The sequence below is a fragment of the Hyla sarda genome, chromosome 1 (genome assembly GCF_029499605.1).
Source record: "Hyla sarda isolate aHylSar1 chromosome 1, aHylSar1.hap1, whole genome shotgun sequence".
Taxonomy (NCBI): Eukaryota; Metazoa; Chordata; class Amphibia; order Anura; family Hylidae; genus Hyla; species Hyla sarda.
The window spans coordinates 431,366,243-431,385,435 of NC_079189.1; the positions used below are offsets into that span (position 1 = coordinate 431,366,243).

General features: G+C 41.5%; 1 protein-coding gene across 2 annotated transcripts in view; it reads left to right on the top strand.

The window, feature by feature from the left end:
- Positions 1-19,193, top strand: part of BICDL1 (BICD family like cargo adaptor 1) — a 98,819-nt gene that overhangs the window by 36,794 nt on the left and 42,832 nt on the right. For both annotated transcript variants that reach the window (XR_008846224.1, XM_056529867.1), the window contains exon 3: positions 10,457-10,573. Coding sequence is in view for 1 of the 2 variants with exons in the window: in XM_056529867.1 (XP_056385842.1) it covers positions 10,457-10,573 (117 nt within the window). In the remaining variant the exon portion in view is untranslated. The remainder of the gene's footprint in view (positions 1-10,456; positions 10,574-19,193) is intronic.

A 19,193-nucleotide genomic window follows, 5' to 3' on the forward strand; every position in this document is an offset into this window, starting at 1 on the left:
ACGGCCAATCCGGAATGGAAACCATAGGCAATTCCAAAACTGTGAGAAACTTCGGCAAGTCCCCGAGATGACGAAAAGTGGCAGTCTTGCCCTGGTAGCGTACATTCAATTGAAATGGAAACCCCCATCTATATGGGATCTCCCTCTCACGGAGCATATCCAAGATGGGTTTCAGAGCTCTGCGTAGTTGCAATGTGCGTCTTGCTAAATCTGGTAGGAGAGTGATAGTAGCGCCGTCTAGGTCAGTGGGGCCATGTGAGCGCACTGCGGTCATGATCCAGTCTTTTTCTTCATAAAAATGCACCCGGCATATGAAGTCTCGAAGTGGTGCGTTGTCAGGTCGCTTAACTCCCAGCAATCGATGGATACGATCAAGTTCAATAGAGGGGGGAGTCTCCATACCCCAGAAGTAGGCCAAAGATCCTTTGGGCTGTACTGTCCAGTTCTGGAGGTGGGACCGTTTCAGGTATGCCCCGTAGCCTGATATTATTTTGCCTGTGGCGGTTTTCAATGTCCTCTTGCATGTAAATGAGGTCAGTGATCTTGGCTGCATGGTCCTGTAGGACCTGTTGATGATAATCTATGCGGTCACCGAACGCCTCCTGCTGCTTCTCTATATCCTTCATATGCTGGCCCAGCTGCCGCATGTCCCCCTTAAGAGAATCCATCCTTTTATAACTGGCTTCCAGTCTATGCACACAATTATCAAAGTCCTTCTTAGTGGGTAAAGCTTTCAGGTAAGATCTAATATCCCACTCACCCTCCTCGTCTGATACATCAGAGCAGGGGGCCGCGGGAGGCACGGGAAGGAGTAGGAGAGGGAGGACCCGCGCGCACAGCCGAACGCTGAGAAGATCTTGTACTTGCCACAGCCGCCATCTTAGGCCCCGGAGATCCTCGTCCCGCTGACCTCTGGCTGCCAAAAAATGGGTAATGGAGCCTCCGTCCGATGGTGTGAGGGTAGGCTGCTTCTTCCCCCTCCTATTAGGCATCAGGGGAGCCGAAAAAGTGCTTTTAAAGCGGGTCGAGGAGCAGAGCCGAGGAGAAGTGTGTCCTCACGCCGCCATGAGCAAGCCACGCCCCCTGTAAAGTTATTTTTCATAAATGCTGATAATATATAAACCAGACAACAATATAGCTGTAAGTGATCTTTTGTATGACATTGTCTTCATACATCATATAGTTTTATTGAGAATACAGGTCACAGATTTTTAAATTCAGTCCAGAAAAACATTTTTTTTTTAATGCACAGTAGAGTTTTTGACTTTTAAGGTGAGGTTATAACCAACCATGATATTATATTTTATTTTTACACAGGTGGAAAATTGCTGCTTTTGTTATGCTTAGTGTAGTATCATGCCATTACATCCAAAGTGTCATATTTGGATTTAAGTATTTTATCCCAAACATGTAATGTCCAGTAATGATACTTGTTTGACTTTAAGAGATGCTGAAATCTTCCTTCCAGTTGCTAGGCTACACCATATTATACTGTCACAGTCTAGTGATGTTACCATAGAGATGGGATTTTATTGCTGTTCTCCTGAGTTTAGACTCAACGTTCCTATGACATCAGAAATATTACTCAGACATCACTCATGGTGTAAATAAAACTGTTATATTCAATGCATTGTAAAAGCTTCAGTACCAAAAGAAATGGAGTTCCTTATTTTAACCTCTTCCCGACCTATCATGTACCGGTACATCATAGGTCAGGTGAGAGGAATAAGACGCAGGCCGTGGGTCGGATCCACGTCATAACCGGCAGAGCCCCGCTGCTATCAGCAGCTGACATCTACCGGTAATGACGGACATTGGAGCTGGCTCCGATGTCCATCATTGAAATGGTTAAATGACCTGATCAATAGCGATCACGGTATTTAAACATTAAATGCCGGTTATCCCTGGGGTCGAGGGGACCCATCTGCAGGTCCTCGGTGGATCAACGATTGCTTCACCACATTTCGATGAAAAACAAAGATCACATAAGAATTGTGAGACCAGCCATTAAACACAGGTAGAGACAATATATTATGAACTACACTAACTTTACAGCCCCTGTAGCATAGTCAAATAAAAAATCCTGAAATACCCTTTTAAGTTACAATGGCCACAGGTTACCATATTTTCAATATACATTGGTCTTTTCTGGACCAATTAGGCTTGAAGCCATACTCAACATACAATGCCAGAAACAGTGCAGATTGGTGACTCATGTGAATGGCTGGAAGATCCATCCAATCAGAATGGGAATTTTACTAATAAAACCCCTGTATTATTGAAGTACACTCACTGATTTCCTGTCTAGTAGTGCCTCCCTACTGTAAAGTGTGGTACTGTACTGCCCTTTACCGGTGCCAGGACATCTACTCCTTTAACATCAATTTGTATCTCTGGTACACGGCGCCTACTGTGCAGGACTATGAAGAAGCCCATGCCCTCTATGAATAAAGTGATTTATAGTTTCTAGCAGCTATAAATTTAATATGTAAGGACTTGCTATTAGGGATCGACCGATATCGTTTTTTTAGGGCCGATACCGATAATCGGTGGAGGTTAGGGCCGATAGCCGATAGCTTATACCGATATTCCGGTATAAGTTATCAGCTATTTATCTCCCCTCGACACCGCTGCACAACATTGATTTAAAGCGGGCGCTTTAAATCAATGCACTGCAGTGGCTTTTGCGGTGCCATAGGCCGCTGCCGCCACCCGCTTCTCTCCCCCTACCTGTCAGGGTGGTCCGGGCCATCCATCCTTCCTGTAGTGTCCGGGGGCGTTCCGGGTGGAGGGTGAACCGGTCCGGGCTGTCCTTCTTCTCCGGGGGTCCTCTTCTCCACTCCGGGCAGGCTCCGGCCTAGTACGCTGCATAGACGCCGCTGCGCAGTGACGCCCATGCGCAGCGACGCACCTGACGTCACAGCGTAGCGGCGTCTATGCAGCGTACTAGGCCGGAGCCTGCCCGGAGTGGAGAAGATGACCCCGGAGAAGGACAGCCCGGACCGGTTCACCCTCCACCCGGAATGCCGCCGGACACTACAGGAAGGAAGGATGGATGGCCCGGACCACCCCCATTACGGGTAAGTTTAATTTTTTTTATTGACTCCGAGGGTGGGGGAGGGGCCCGAACGGTATAGTGGTATGGGCAAAAATCCATACCGGTATACCGCCCAGCACTACGGTGGGGGGTGCGACGCGGGGGGGGCGCTCGCGGTCGATCCCTACTTGCTATATCTATATTCATTGTCTTGTCATTTTTATTTAATCTCCATTTTTTTCTTCTTTTCTTCCATTTTGGAGAATATGGAACTAATTACTAGTTTTCCGTAGCGTTATGGTCTTAACATACAATGTTCATCCTGGAACCAATTAAAGGAGATCTGCAGTGCTCTGAACTTTGTCCCCTATCCGAAGGATAGGGGATAAGTTTTAGATTGCGGGGGGTCCGAGCGCTGGGGCCCCCCGCGATCTCCTGTACGGGGCCACAGCAATGTACAGGAAAGGGGGCGTTCTGTCCCCGCATGACGCGGCAGCCGGCACGCCCCTCCATATATCTCTATGGGATTAATGGAGGGGCATGCCGGCTGCCGTGTCATGCGGGGACGGAATGCCCCCTTTCCTGTACATTGCCACGGCCCCGTACAGGAGATCGCGGGGGGCCCCAGCGCTCGGACCCTTTGGATAGGGGATAAAGTTCAGAGCACTACAGATCTCCTTTAATATCTCCTTTAATCTCTGTGTATGTAAAACAACCGCCAGACTTTCACTGTACATCATGCTCCAATATTGTGAGACACTACCCCATTCTTGGCGCATGGACCGGCGCTGATGTCAGCAAACCGCCGCAGCAAGATAAAAAAGCAAGGCAGCATGTATGTGAATTATACATTCTTCATAACATTATAACTCTAAGAGGGTAGCTTTAATGAACACTTATGGGTTTGTGTTACTGTGAATATGATTTTTCATTTTAAACAGGATGTAAAAAACAAAAAACATTTCAGGAAAGACCTAAAATTGAAGAACTAAATCACTATAGTTTGGGGGAAAGAAGAGACATGATTGAAACCTTTTAACATATCAAAGTGTTAGGTAAGATTCAGGAGGGAAACTGAGAAGCTTAAAGAGGTTGTCCAGGAAGCAGAAAAGGCCCTACCTGTTCTGCCTTCCTTCTGCTCCACGATTGTCTTGTAAATATACTGTTCTGAGACAGGAGGGTGCCGGTGCTTGTACTGGTCATCGCGCAGGGGCAAAACCACACCCATGTGGAATGTCCAATTGTTGCATAATGTCGTCACAAAATCATCATGGATGTGGTTTCTCCTGCATTCGATGATTGAGACAAGCACCCACCTCCTTCTGTCTTTTAGGATAGATACATGTTTCTTCCGGGCATGTTTAGATTCACTTACTGTAGATTTACCAAACCACATACAGTCATGGCCATAAATGTTGGCACTCCTGAAATTTTTCAAGAAAATTAAGTATTTCTCACAGAAAAGGATTGCAGTAACACATGTTTTGCTATACACATGTTTATTTCCTTGGTGTGTATTGGAACTAAACAAAAAAAGGGAGGAAAAAAGCAAATTGGACATAATGTCACACTAGACTCCAAAAATGGGCTGGACAAAATGATTGGCACCCTTTAAAAATTGTGGAAAAATCGGATTGTTTCAAGCATGTGATGCTCCTTTAAACTCCCCTGGGTCAAGTAACAGGTGTGGGCAATATACAAATCACACCTGAAAGCAGATAAAAAGGAGAGAAGTTCACTTAGTCTTTGCATTGTGTGTCTGTGTGTGCCACACTAAGCATGGACAACAGAAAGAGCAGAAGAGAACTGCCTGAGGACTTGAGAACCAAAAGTGTTGAAAAATATCAACAATCTCAAGGCTCTCAAGGCTCCAGAGATCTAGATTTACCTTTGTTCACAGTGCGCAATGCTGTCAAGAAGTTTGCAACCCATGTCAGTGTAGCTAATCTCCCTGGGCGTGGACGGAAGAGAAAAATTGATGAAAGGTGTCAACGCAGGATAGTCCGGATGGTGGATAAGCAGCCCCAAACAAGTTCCAAAGATGTTCAAGCTGACCAGCAGGCTCAGGAAGCATCAGTGTCTGTGTGAACTATCTGTTGACATTTAAATTAAATGAAACGCTATGGCAGGAGACCCAGGAGGGCCCCATTGCTGACACAGAGACATAAAAAAGCAAGACTACATTTTGCCAAAATGAACTTGAGTAAGCAAAAATCCTTCCGGGAAAATGTCTAGTGGACAGATGAGACCAAGATAAAGCTTTTTGATAAAGCACATCATTCTACTGTTTACCGAAAACGGAATGAGGCCTACAAAGAAAAGAACACAGTGTCCACAGTGTAATATGGTGGAGGTTCAATGATGTTTTGGGGTTGCTTTGCTGCCTCTGGCACTGGGTGCCTTGAATGTGTGCAATGAATCATGAAATCTGAGGATTTCCAATAGATTTTGGGTCGCACTGTAGAGCCCAGTGTCAAAAAGCTAGGTTTGCGTCCGAGATCTTGGGTCTTCCAGCAGGACAATGATCCCAAACATAAGTCAAAAAGCACCCAGAAGTGGATGGCAACTAAGCGCTGGAGAGTTCTGAAGTGGCCAGCAATAATTCCAGCTCTAAATCCCATTGAACACCTGTGGAGAGATCTTAAAATTGCTGTTGGGAAAAGGCGCCTTCCAATAAGAGAGACCTGGAGCAGTTTGCAAAGGAAGAGTGGTCCAACATTCCGGCTGAGAGGTGTAAGAAGCTTATTGATGGTTATTGGAAGTGACTGATTTCAGTTATTTTTTCCAAAGGGTGTGCAACCAAATATTAAGTTAAGGGTGCCAATAATTTTGTCCAGACCATTTTTTTGGAGTTTGGTGTGACATTAGGTCCATTTGCTTTTTTCCTTCCTATTTTGGTTTAGTTCCAATACACACAAAGGGAATATACATGTGTATAGCAAAACATGTGTTACTGCAATCCTTTTCTGTGAGAAATACTTAATTTTCTTGAAAAATTTCAGGGGTGCCAACATTTACGGCCATGACTGTATATTAAAAGTATGTCCCGAGCATCTAATACTTTTTCATAAAATATTTTCTCACATTTGCTCAATATCTTCCCTCAACTATTTCCAGAGAGCATTAGGGAGAAGAACAGGTAGGACCTTTTCTGCTTCCCAGAAATAGTTGAGGGAAGATAGTGAGAAAATATTTTATGAAAAAGTAGTAAATGCTTGGAACACACTTTAAATATATGTGGTTGGTAAATGTACAGTAAGTGAATCTAAACATGCCTGGAAGAAACATGTATCTGTCCTGAGAAAAAAATGAAAAGGAAATAATTTATCTGCAGAATTGATGGACAATGTGGTCCTTTTCTCCTACAAATGCTACCAAAAAGGGTAACTATTCCTATTGTTAGGACTTCTGGTATAAGCACTTTAAAAATTAATTCTGTACATTCGGTATGTTCACACGTTCATATTTTGCTCCAGATTTGCTGCTGCAGATTTTGTTGCCCATTTACTTCAACAGGAAGCAAAATCTGCTACAGCAAATCTGCAACAGAAAATATGCATGTGTGGAGGTAGCCTGCAGAAAGATATGCAGCAGATCCTGTAGTCTTTTTAAGGTGTTAAGTTTTTAACAGCATGCAATAGGAAATATGTATGGCGCACACACATACAACAATGACATATTAAGGTACAATAAATGTGCATCATAGTAGGGTACAGCACGCCCAGACAAATGCAGGGACTAATGGTAAAGTCACAGACCAGATTGACATTAATGAGTAAGACGCAGCTCAACAACTGAGCCAAATGTAAAATGACAGCAACATGGCAAAGAAAATAGAAATGACAATCACAGGATCTATCCATAGTAAGATTCTATTTGACAAAAAATATGTATAAAAAACATCCCAAATTGGTTGTACTTTGTTTTCTGAATAGAGATTTTTTGAGATTCACATGGGTACAGGTTTATCAGTTTGGACTCCAACAGTTTGGAGAATATACAGGTCCCATCCCGGGTCTTGGATAGTTGACTGTGCATTGTCAGCCACCACATTCCCGCCTATAATGGTCTTATGTCATAAAGACTAATTTGAAAATTCTCTTTATTAATGTAAATTGATCTGTATTATTGTATTTTCCTTCAAGCTTGACACATTGCTGTGAAATTGAAATCACCTATTTGTTTTCGTTTTGTATCTGCAACATTCCATTTAGCATGGCGTATAAAACCCCAGGCACAGGAATCATGCAGAAAGACACAGGAGGATGTACACAGATTAACCCACAATGATATTGATTTTTCTAGACGTTTGGAGATTATATTATTATTATTACAGTTGGCAAAATTGGCAAAATGACTCATTATCATTATCCAGCTTCACAACAAGCCTGATGCCTGGGAAGGTTCCAGTTAAAATTAAGAAATAATTTCCAAGAATGCTTTTACATCTTGGCAGCAAGTGAATGTTCTTGTGCTATTTGTGAACAAACTGGAAACAGCAACGCAGATACTGGACCCAGTAAAAGTGGTGGATTCCCATCCTATTCTATAAAATCACTATCTACTAATTACAAGTTATTACTGGAATGGATCAAGACATAGTTACTCTAATAGAGACACAAGTCCTTCAAGTTTATTCTTATAGTTTCATACTGTCCTGATCCAAGCACCTTGTTAATTTCCGTTGGGATAGTATATATGTTTGTCCTCATTCAAGGAAAGCCAAAAAAAATAAGTTTCATTTCATTGAGGTGGCTGGAATTTTATTTTTGTCATTTTGTTATTGCTAAAGAAAAAAATCATATATCTGCTTATGTGGATTTACATTCCATATAGTGTTGCCACTATACAACACTTACAAAAACACTTAAAAAAAAGACACTGAGAAAGTTCTCTAGTTGCCCCATCATTAAGACACATGACCAACACAGGAGTCGGCTTAAAAGTAAAAAAAAATTTCCTTAAAAAAAAAAAATATTTAACAGGTTACTTGTTTCAATATATTTAAGAAAATTACATATAGACCAATTTTCTTCAATACGTGCATATATAGAAATAAGTTCCAGGCTTCCGTGACCGTAACACCACAGCGCCGGCCCAGAGATCGTCGGGGGGGTCCCAGCGGCCGGGTCCCTGCAATCAATCTTGTTATCCCCTATCCTTTTTTATAGGATATAACATGGGGTGGAGTACCCCTTTAATGTTGCTGTCTCCTCAAAATAACTCAAAAGTGAGTACACCCCTAAGTGGAAATGTCCAAATTAGACCCAATTAGCCATTTTCCCTCCCTGGTGTCATGTGACTTGTTAGTGTTTCGGTGTGAATGGGGAGCAGGTGGTAAATTTTGTGATATCGCTCTCACACTCTCAATCTCAACACTGGAAGTTTAACATGGCATCTCATGGCAATGAACTCTCTGAGGATCTGAAAATAGGAATTGTTGCTGTACATTAAGATGGAATAGGCTATAAAAAGATTGCCAAGACCCTGAAACCGAGCTGAAGCACGATGGGCAAGACCACTTACAGGACAGGCACCACTCAGAACAGGCCTGGCCATAGTTGACAAAAGAAGTTGAGTGCACATGCTCAGCGTCATATCCAGAAGTTGTCTTTGGGAATAAACGTATGGGTGATGCCAGCATTGCTGCAGGGGTTGAAGGGGGGGGGGGTCATCCTGTCAGTGCTCAGGCCACACGCTGCACACTGTATCAAATTGATCTGCCCGGCGGTCATCCCGGAAGGAAGCCTCTTCTACAGGTGATGCATAAGAAAGCCCACAGTTTGGACTAAGGACATGGATTACTGGAACCACATGCGGATCTCTTAGCATCCACCAACACTGTGAAGTTGTCATGGAGGAGTGGGAGAGGACAACAGTGACAACCTGTGAAGCTCTGGTGAACTCCATGCCCAAAAGGCTTCGCTGGAAAATAATGGTGTTCACACAAAATATTGACACTTTGGGCCCATTTGGACATTTTCAGTAGCTGTGTACTTACTTTTCTGGCCAAGATTTAGACATTAATGGCTGTGTGTTGAGTTATTTTGAGGGGACACACCATTAAACACTGTTATACAGGCTGTGTACTCACTACTTTACATTGTAGCAGAGTGTCATTTCTTCAGTGTCGTCACATGAAAAGATATAATAAAATATTTACAAGAGTGTGAGGGGAGGACTCACTTATGTGACATACTGAATGCAATCTTGCTTATTCTGTAGTGACCTTCATCGTTTTTGATGATGTCAAATCTTATTTTGTTAAGAAGCAGTGACACTTTGATCAGTAATCACTTCAGTAACCCTTTTTAAACTATCCATCAAGGTCTGTATTGAAAATCAAGGTGAGGGCTTCAGCTGCTTTCACTTGATACCAAGTCAGTGGATCATATGAAAACTGTATTGTATGAACATGATCATAATGAGACAATGTCCATTGTATGGCAGCAATGATGGGTGATGCCATATCAATTGATCATCAGAGTGATGCTATATCAATTGATATGTGTTCTTGATATGCCAGCTTTTCTGTATTTTCTGTATTTCAGTCATTTACCATCACTTTCAATTCTTTTGTTTTTCATGGCTGCAGTGGAAAAATACCAGGTCATATTTTCTAACCTAGTGTTACCTGTGCTCCACATACTTCAGTGTAATCACTATATGGAAATCAGATGCAAATTACGTATTCAAAGAATAGCTCCAGGTGTTGTATACTTTGGATATGGACAAATCATTTTTATATGCCCCAAGTAAATCTTTAGTGGTATGCATGTATATATGGAAGTCTACTAAATGTGTACTGGTGAATTGTGAAGAATTAAGTTGCTATCATAGTGTTATACACTATATGTGAAAGTTTTTGTTCATTCACCCAAAAGAGCATATGTGAGATCAGTCTGGAACAGAAAACTGGAACAGAAAAGGGCTTTCCCCAAACTGTTCCGCATACAATTTTCCAGAATGTCTTGGTGTGGTTGTTACGATATTCCCTTCACCTGAACTAAGGGGACTAGGCCAACCCCTGAAAAACAATGCCATAGAATTATCTCTCCTCCACCAAGCTCAACAGTTGGTACAGTGCAGTCAGGCAGGTACGCCGTTCTCCTGGCATTGTTATTGGCTGTTTTCGGTTCTCCGTTGTCCACTTGTGCAGTGTTGTTGACTGATAATAGCACCTGATGTTCACAAGTCTGTTTTCATGATTATGATGTTTGGGGTGATGTACCAACATTAAGGTAGATGTTTATTATAAGTAGTCCATGGTACGGGTATTCTTATTGTACTGGGTTCATAATACTGATCTTAATATAAAATTGTTTGTTATTCAGTTTCAGTTAATTGAGTCAGATTATTATGTAATCATTTGCATTTTATTTGATATACCTCATGTTTAATGCTACATTATCTGTTTAGGCTACAGAAATGGAGAAGCAGCTGTCTGTACAGGTGATTGTCCTTCAGGAGGAGTTCCGTGAAAAGAGTGTATCTACAAGCCAACATATATCACGATTGGAAAGTTTACTAGCAGAGGTGAGTTTAGAATATAGTTTAGTATATGTGATAGTGTTTTGAGTTGAGTTTTACGGAAACACACGGGTTACCAAGAGACTTAATCCTGTAGAGCCATTGAGTTAAAGCTTAACTGAAACTTGATTAAGTTTGTTGGTTTCTCCATAGAGCACTGGAATGTTTATCTTACTTCTGCAGTGGACCATTACAATAGAACTAGAGCTTTCTGCAATCTGGGATGCTAGTATGAAAAGAGCCATAGTTTTCTCTTCCTGTGGGAAAGCTGGGTGACAACCAGTGGGAACACCATTACAACCCTTGCAAAGGTTGTTATCCAATTCAAACTAGGTTATTTAGGGATACATGTCCTGCATCCACCCCATGTAGGAGCTTTATTGATGATAGATATTTAAAACAGTGCCCTTATAATTATGTGTCCCCTACTATAGCTTTTCCTCACATGCAGTATTATAGTAGTATAGTCACCTCAAAGCATTACTCTTTTACATCATGATGATTATGGCATCTGAAGGCGGTAATAGCCAGCTATCCATAAAGTATTTATTTACTGGGCATCATAGGAAACCCGTTTTCAGAAAGGAACTTGAATATATGTATAAAAATAGCCATGCTTTCAAAATATCTCAGCTCTATGGTACTATATGTACTGCACAATTGTTCAGGTGAGATTTGGAGTGATCTCCTGCTGTATAGGTGCACACTTAAAGCTGCAAACATTATAAACAACTTCTAGGGAAATGACCCAGGTTATATAAAACTGTTTACTCTCAATAACTGTCTTCAAGAGCTACATTTAACATCATGAAACATTTAATTTAATTCTAGGATGGGTTTTAATGATAATGTATACATAAAGAATATTGTATACAGAGGCATGACATAAACTCCTGGGCCCCACTGTAAAACTGGTGACAGGTCCCCAATTGTGCCAAGTGCCATTTATAATACTGGTGTCTTCATGTGCAGAAGATTGAATTTTAACCACACACCCTTGGGGTATTCCTCTGATATTTACATAAAAAAGTACAAATCATTATTACTAGTATACAGGCAGCACATTAACTTGCCACACAGGAGTGGAGCCAGGGGCCTCTGTTAAGAGTAGTCTAGTGAAAAATAACTTATACCCTATTCCCCCCCCCCCCCAGGAATCTCCTGCACAGGGCCCCAGCAGTTGTCCAACCCCCACAGGAAGCCGCGGCTGGCAAACCCCCTCCAGGTATCTCTATGGGATACCTGGAGGGGCGTGTCGGATGGCGCTCCGTGTGGAGTCAGTATGCCCCCTTCCAGCCGACTGCCGGGACCCAGTGCAGAAGACCGTGGGGGGGAGATACATTTTTTTTCCTCACGCCACTCCTTTAAATCACTAGAGGGTTGCTTGCGGCCCTGTGGTAGATAATTGTTCTACAATGTCAGAATATAGCATCAATGGTGAGCTGGCACTGGGGCATCTGCTTGTTATACTCCTTTGACTCGTAGCTCAGAGATTTCCATATCTGTTGCATTGTCTATTGATTCAATGGAGCAGATGTTAATAAAAGGACACCATAAACAATAAAACATTTTAGGTTGAAATCTTTAGGAAGAGAGGTTTTTTAATTTATTTATTTGTTTATTTTAAATTTAAATATTTATTAGTTTTTTTTTACAAGAAAAACAAAAATGGCCAAAAACTATTCCATAAGCAGGGTCAAACAGTAATTGAATACATCAGAAGGATCAGTAAGAACAACATAAACCCTTGCCTATAAATTACTAGAAAAACCTGAAAGTTTACAAAATGTTACATGAAAAGCAAAACTGGGAAAAGGTTACAGCAGCACGATGACTTAAATGGCAAAGAAAATTTGGCAACCACTCTAGAAGTAGTAAGGTCGGGAATACTCAATGGACTTCAACAATAAGAGGAAGGGCGTGTACAAAATAAGTAGGTGGCCCAAGGAGCATTACAGATATGAAAAAAACTTTTGATAATGACAAAACTAGCCCATTCCTAGAAAAGCCAACCCACCCTATAATCACTGCCAAACAGTTAACATAAATGGGGGGAGAAATAATCTAACAAAGACAAGGTGGGATTTTGCTGGCTAGAGGAATGTCCTGCCTTGGCCTGTGAGCAGTAGTGTGACATATCAAGCCCCGACACTGGTCTTCTTCCTGGTGCCTGTGCTCAATACGTCATACTGCCGCTAAGCTAATAACTTGGGACATCCCTGTGGCCAGCGATTTGCAGAGCCGCAGCCTGACGTATTGACCACAGGGAACCAGAAAAATTAGAACACCAGGAAATGCAGTTGGAGAACGGAGGTATTGGGGAGTGGAAGGAGGTAAGTAGATGTTTGTTTTTTTATTACGGGCAAAATGGGAAAGTTGCAGACACCCACCCCCTATTTAAATTGCAGACACCCACCCCATATTTAAAAACAATGTAAGAAAGACAAAGTGGGACTTTGCTGGCTGCAGGAATGTCCTGCCTTGGCCTGTGAGCAGTAGTGTGACATATCAAGCCCCGACACTGGTCTTCTTCTTGGTGCCGGGGCTCAATACGTCATACTGCCCCTAAGGTAATAACTTGCCAAGGTGGGACATCACTGTGGCCAGCGATTTACTGAGCCGCAGCTTGACGTATTGACCAGAGGGAACCAGAAAAATTAGCACACCAGGAAATGCAGTTGGAGAACGGAGGCATTGGGGAGTGGCAGGAGGTAAGTAGATGTTTGTTTTTTTTTTATTACGGGCAAAATGGGAAAGTTGCAGACACCCACCCCCTATTTAAATTGCAGACACCCACCCCCTATTTAAAAACAATGTAACAAAGACAAGGTGGGACTTTGCTGGCTGCAGGAATGTCCTGCCTTGGCCTGTGAGCAGTAGTGTGACATATCAAGCCCTGATACTGGTCTTCTTCCTGGTGCCGGGGCTCAATACGTCATACTGCCCCTAAGGTAATAATTTGCCAAGGTGGGACATCACTGTGGCCAGCGATTTGCTGAGCCGCAGCCTGACGTATTGACCACAGGGAACCAGAAAAATTAGCACACCAGGAAATGCAGTTGGAGAACGGAGGCATTGGGGAGTGGCAGGAGGTAAGTAGATGTTTGTTTTTTTGACACAGTTTTTGACATATCAGCACATAGTTTACATTTAATTCTGAAAACTGTCTTGATATTGACAATTTGATTTATTATAACACTGTATTGCACACAGAAAAGTACTCTAAAAATATAAAGGAAAGTAATCAGATACATGAAAGTAATCAGCTCAATGGTTTTCATTCAGGAAATGGAAGCCAAAAAATTGTTGTGATGACTTAGACTCATCAGCTCCTTATCTAAAGGGTTTCTCAATTAAATAAAAATAAAACTACTGCCTGCTGGGGCTAGAAAATCATTACACTCATCCGCCCTCACCAGTGCTGACACTCCCATCTACCCCGACCCACATTGTGTTCCGAACGTTATCCAGGCAGGTTAAACATTGTGTCATCAGGGTAAGTAAACAGAGAGACAATGGTGGATTTTGTATTTTTAAGAAAACAGCACTCAGTACAGTGCTCCAGCTATTCGCGTTACAATTTCCCTCTCAAATCTTCAGGAAACTGAAACGCATACTGTTGAAAGCAGAATACCCCTTTTACCTGGAATATTATACACACTGACACACACCTTCTGATCTTAGGGGCACTGCTAACATATGTGTGTGTCAATACTTTTATTCAATAAATACTTTCATTAAAATTAGAATGCTACAGCATCTATTCTTTGAACTCTGCTGGTTCTGTTCCTCTATTGTACCTAATGGAATTGTATGAATAAATTGGCAATTTAAATAAAAATAAAAAAACATTACAAAAGTAACATCTGAAATTTAGATTTTTTTGCATGTAAATTATGGCAGTTTGTTAGGGCGTATTTTAGGCTGTTTTTGGCTGTACCAAAAGCTATACCCAAAAAATCGGTAATTGCCATGACAGCACCAGGAGGACCCTGCCCCCAGAGAAGGAAACCGAGAGATTAAAAAAAAATACTCCACCTCTTACCGGTACATATCAAAAACATTACACTCAATAGGATACCAACCCAGTGATGATTTTTTTTCTCTTTATGCATTACCCAAGTAACAGGCAAATACACCCAGTGACGAAGAAGAAAAAGAAGGGTGGGAATAAAGGGGTGGTGTCTTGGTTTGAGAAAACAAAATTATCGGTAAGTGTAATTACCGATTTCCCTCTCACTGCAACAGCACCAGAAGATCAGTGCCAGAGTATAAAGCATTAGGGAGGGAAAACAGACTGCAGCACCTTAAGACCAAAGGATATAGTAAAGACATTATCAACATCCAATTGACAGAAGAAAGCATGCGGGGAGGACCAGGTTGCGGCCCTGCACACTTGTTCTAACAAAGCCTCCCTTCTTTCTGACAATGAGACTGCTAAAGCTCTGGTAGAAGGGGCTCTGAGTTACTTTTTACATCATATTATGCATTCTCTATGGTGCTTCTATTTGGAGGCTTCTTTATATACCTCCTTACACTACAGCAGGTGAAATATGGCTATTTGTATAGTCACCAACCCAATAGTTCCCCTCAGGTGCCAAGGTGTTATTAGGGCCTTGAGAAGAATCACTGGAGTCCTTTCCTGCAATGTTCGCCACTGGCACTCATCATTGCAGAAGTCAGAATTCACTAGGCCAAAAATGCTAGTATGCTGCTGGCCAGCTCAGAGAGGGAGAATCTGTCAGCATCTGACATCATACCTGGATAATCGGACGTCATGGCCCTGCACTGAGGATGTTATCTGCCCCACTTACAAACTGGAAGTGGGGCACAGAATTCCAGAACTCTGAGACAGAGCCTGAGGACCCCGCACTGCAGCCGAACTGGCGCAGATGATAGCAAGCTAATCACTGCCACCTATGTTGTCCAGGTACGAGTGAGAGATCCTGAGGTATTCTGAACAGGTCCCAACAAGCAAGCATGCTTTAGACTAGGGCTTAACCCCACAACGATCATGTACCAGGGCCCCCCTAGATACATCCCAGGGTATCCCCTGCCAAAGATGCCTCAGCAGGTGGGGAAAAACCCAGAAGGAATGCACTTTTGATCATATGACTACATGCATGTTGGAAACCACTGTGGAGTAGGAGGTCCGGCATGCATAGGTCTTATTTTTAACTTCGACATTCCTGTCCCTGGGGGTGGGGGTCCCTCTCTTCTGGTGTTATCATGGTGAAGGAATAACGTTTGCTCTGTTTAAAGCCCAAAAATATGCTCCAAATTATGTGTAACATACATGCTGAAGTATGGCTGTAGATAAATATAAAAAGGATCTGACAGTTGATTTTACAGCCAGAACAATAAGAGTTATAAAACGTAATAATACATATGTGCACAAACCACCATTTTACCATTCAATTCAATAGAAATGAACTATTCACTTATTACACTGAACAAAGCCTGATGAGCTTGGAGTTAGCTGTGACAAGATCCATCATCAGCAGGCAGCTATGGGTACTATACTGATGTTGCTTTCAGTCAGTCAAATGCAACAACTGGGGTGTCCTTAAATGAACTTGGTTTTTTTCATTTAAAAATACCTTTAGCCCAAAGATGCCTTTATCAAAACTGTTCCCTGATCACCAGCAATCCAATGCAAATTTTAAGTATATGTCCTATCCAGAATCTGTTAGAGATACCCATAGGAGTGCCTAATTTTATTGTTGTTAAAATGTCAACAAAATGTTATGGTACTGTCTGATAAACTCTTAGCTGTGTGATAGAAAAAGTCCTAAGGCTTGGTTTGCACACCAATTTTTTGCTGGCACTTTTTGAAAAACTGACACTGCCGTTTTTGAACCAAAGCCAGAAGTTTATTAAAAAGGAGCGGGAAATATAAAGGAAGGACTTATTCTTCTTCTTCCAACTGGATCCACTTCTGACTTTAGCTCAAAAACTAGTTTTCCAGAAAATGCCACAAAATAAACCTGTGTGGAAACCTAGACTAAAAATGTAACCCTGACATTTTCTATTCATTTAGAGCGAGCTGAAATCTTTAAAGTTACTTTACCTAAAAAACACACAGTTGTACTTTGCTGCATATATATGTGTGGTATTGGTACGCATTTGATTATTTCAACTTAGTTTCTTGGAATAACCCCTTTAATGTTAAGAGATTGCAACACAAATGGTAATGGCATTATCTGTTTTACCCCTTTTTAATTTGAAGGATGCTTTAATAATAAACAGATCAGAGGGCGTGCCACGCTGACGATGCTGTACTCTGCTGTAGAGAAAAAGTCTACAAAAAAACAAATACTGTAAAACATTACATGGTGCCCAATAAAATCAATAGACTGCGTATACACAGTAATGCATGGACATGCTTGGTGCACCAAAGAGAGAAAGGTTTTTCTGCTCCTAATAATTTATGGAGCCCCTCCTACTTCAGAATTGCCTAATAGGATATTTTACATGCAACCCTTTAAGCATTATCTATCCCCAGTCCCCCCCGCCCCAAAAAAAAAAAAAAGGAAAAAAGTTGAAATTCGAATGATAAGACTATTTTATTGAGGGGAATTTAGTCTGTAAGTATGAAATACCATGTATGGATGCACCCTTTGTCCCTTTCAATTATCCTTACTGGGTACAAGCCCATACGTCTATCCTTCTGTATGATGTTATGTAGAGTGACAATGTAACCTTGGAACAAATCTATGTAGTGTGCCTGACCTAACCAGAAATAGATAATGTTCCTTTGTCTCTGTCATTCCTCCTTCCTCTTCTTTCCATTCAATCCCATTTTCCTTTCTCTTTTTTGCCTGGTGCGGAGCAGCAGATACTAGAAGTAAGTGCCTCATCCTAAGTCTGGAGTGCATGAGCCAACCTGTCACTTGTATCTGTGAGTTATTGTCTGCATGCAGTAGTCCTGACCGTACATTGCGCACTCTTATCGTCTATTAGCGATTTGTTCGTTTTTTAGATATAACATGAAGCATATAAAACAATTCATGTTCTCTTTCATAAAGTTATATTATGGTGTTTTACAGATATCTTGGTCTTGTCAGGTTAGCTAATGGTTACTTAGCACTGTTCTCTGATATGTAAAGGTCATGGCCATGCAGATTAAGTCACCTCATCGCTTCCTGGATTTTACCACATAAGATGAAAATATAAACGCTTACCAAGTATCTTGTTGCATTGTGACATGTTTTAACAATTGCACATACCTCATTATCTCAGGACACAGTGTACAGTAAAATTAGATTTTAAGCCCTTAAATGGTTGCCACATCTTCAACAAACTTTGCAAATAGTAGCATCTTCTTCTGTGTGCGCATGGGAGACATCATCATGGCTAGGCTGCAACCACTAGCTTATGGATTGGAAACTTTGAGAGGGAGTCTGCAGAGAAGAAAACTTGTGAGAATGCCATCTAGTGATAAATTGGTCAGAAATATTGCTACTCCTCAGGTATAGAAACATCTGAGTTTGTTAAGTGACCATTTAAGTTTTGTATATTTATTGATATCAGGTTCCAATGAGGTAGCAAGGCTTCTGGTACTACAAAGGCACTAGGGTCCAAGAGTAACTGCTTCCTTGTACTCCTTAAAGGCAACATGACACTTTTGTTTTTAACATTTCTTTTTAAATTTATATATATTTTTTGTGGGCAACTTATATTTAGAGCTTAGCATCTGCTGTTCTAAAAGATGCTGCCTTCAGACTGGACTGCATTGTCAGTGCGACAGTCTCCCTTTAACATTATTACTCTGACCATATGCAAGGAAGCTGAAAACCCAGTGGGGTTCTAACTGTTAGAGCAAATTGCAACTTCATTCATCACAAAAAACGAAGAAGCCAAGACGTTGGTGTTTTTCTGTAAAGCTGATGGTTGTGTTGTTTCAAAAGTAGCTCTACCTATCCCAGCCAAAAATGCACCACCGTCAAAGAAATAAGAATTACACAGATTTTTCATTTGCTTTGGATGTAAACAGTGCCAGTTCTGTTTGAGTGCAAGTAGAAATTTTAAAAACCAAAGGAAGAACAGGTTGTAAAAAAAATTGTATAACTTTTTACTGGAATTTACACGTGTGTATTTTCTGCGGCAGATTTGCTGTATCAGATTTGCCACCCATTGAATTCAATAGGGAGCAAAATCTGCAGCAGCAGATCTGCAGCAAAAATACTCGCGTGTGAATGAACCCTTAAAGTGCTTCCATAGATGTAAAGATCAGTTACAGGTAATTTGTAATTGTATATTTCAGTGATATAACATATGCACATACTCTGATTGTTGGCATTGGGGATATAGCTGGTATATTGACTGGTAACTTCCTGTGCAGAAAATCCAATTGCTATGATATTAAGGCTTTATTCAAATACAGTGGTGTATCATGGTGTCCCTGGCCCCCAGTTAAAATCTGTAACAGATTGTTATTATTATTGTTATTATGTTATTATATTAGAGAGGGGCCTTAGGCCCCCCTAAAACACCATGGTCTAGGTGCAACTGCTCCCTGTGCACTCCCTGTAACAACATTCCCTTAACATATTAGAACAGTCTGTCAGAGGTGGGCTTACCTTCCTCACAGCCTCTGTTATCTCTGCTTCACTTCATTTCAAGA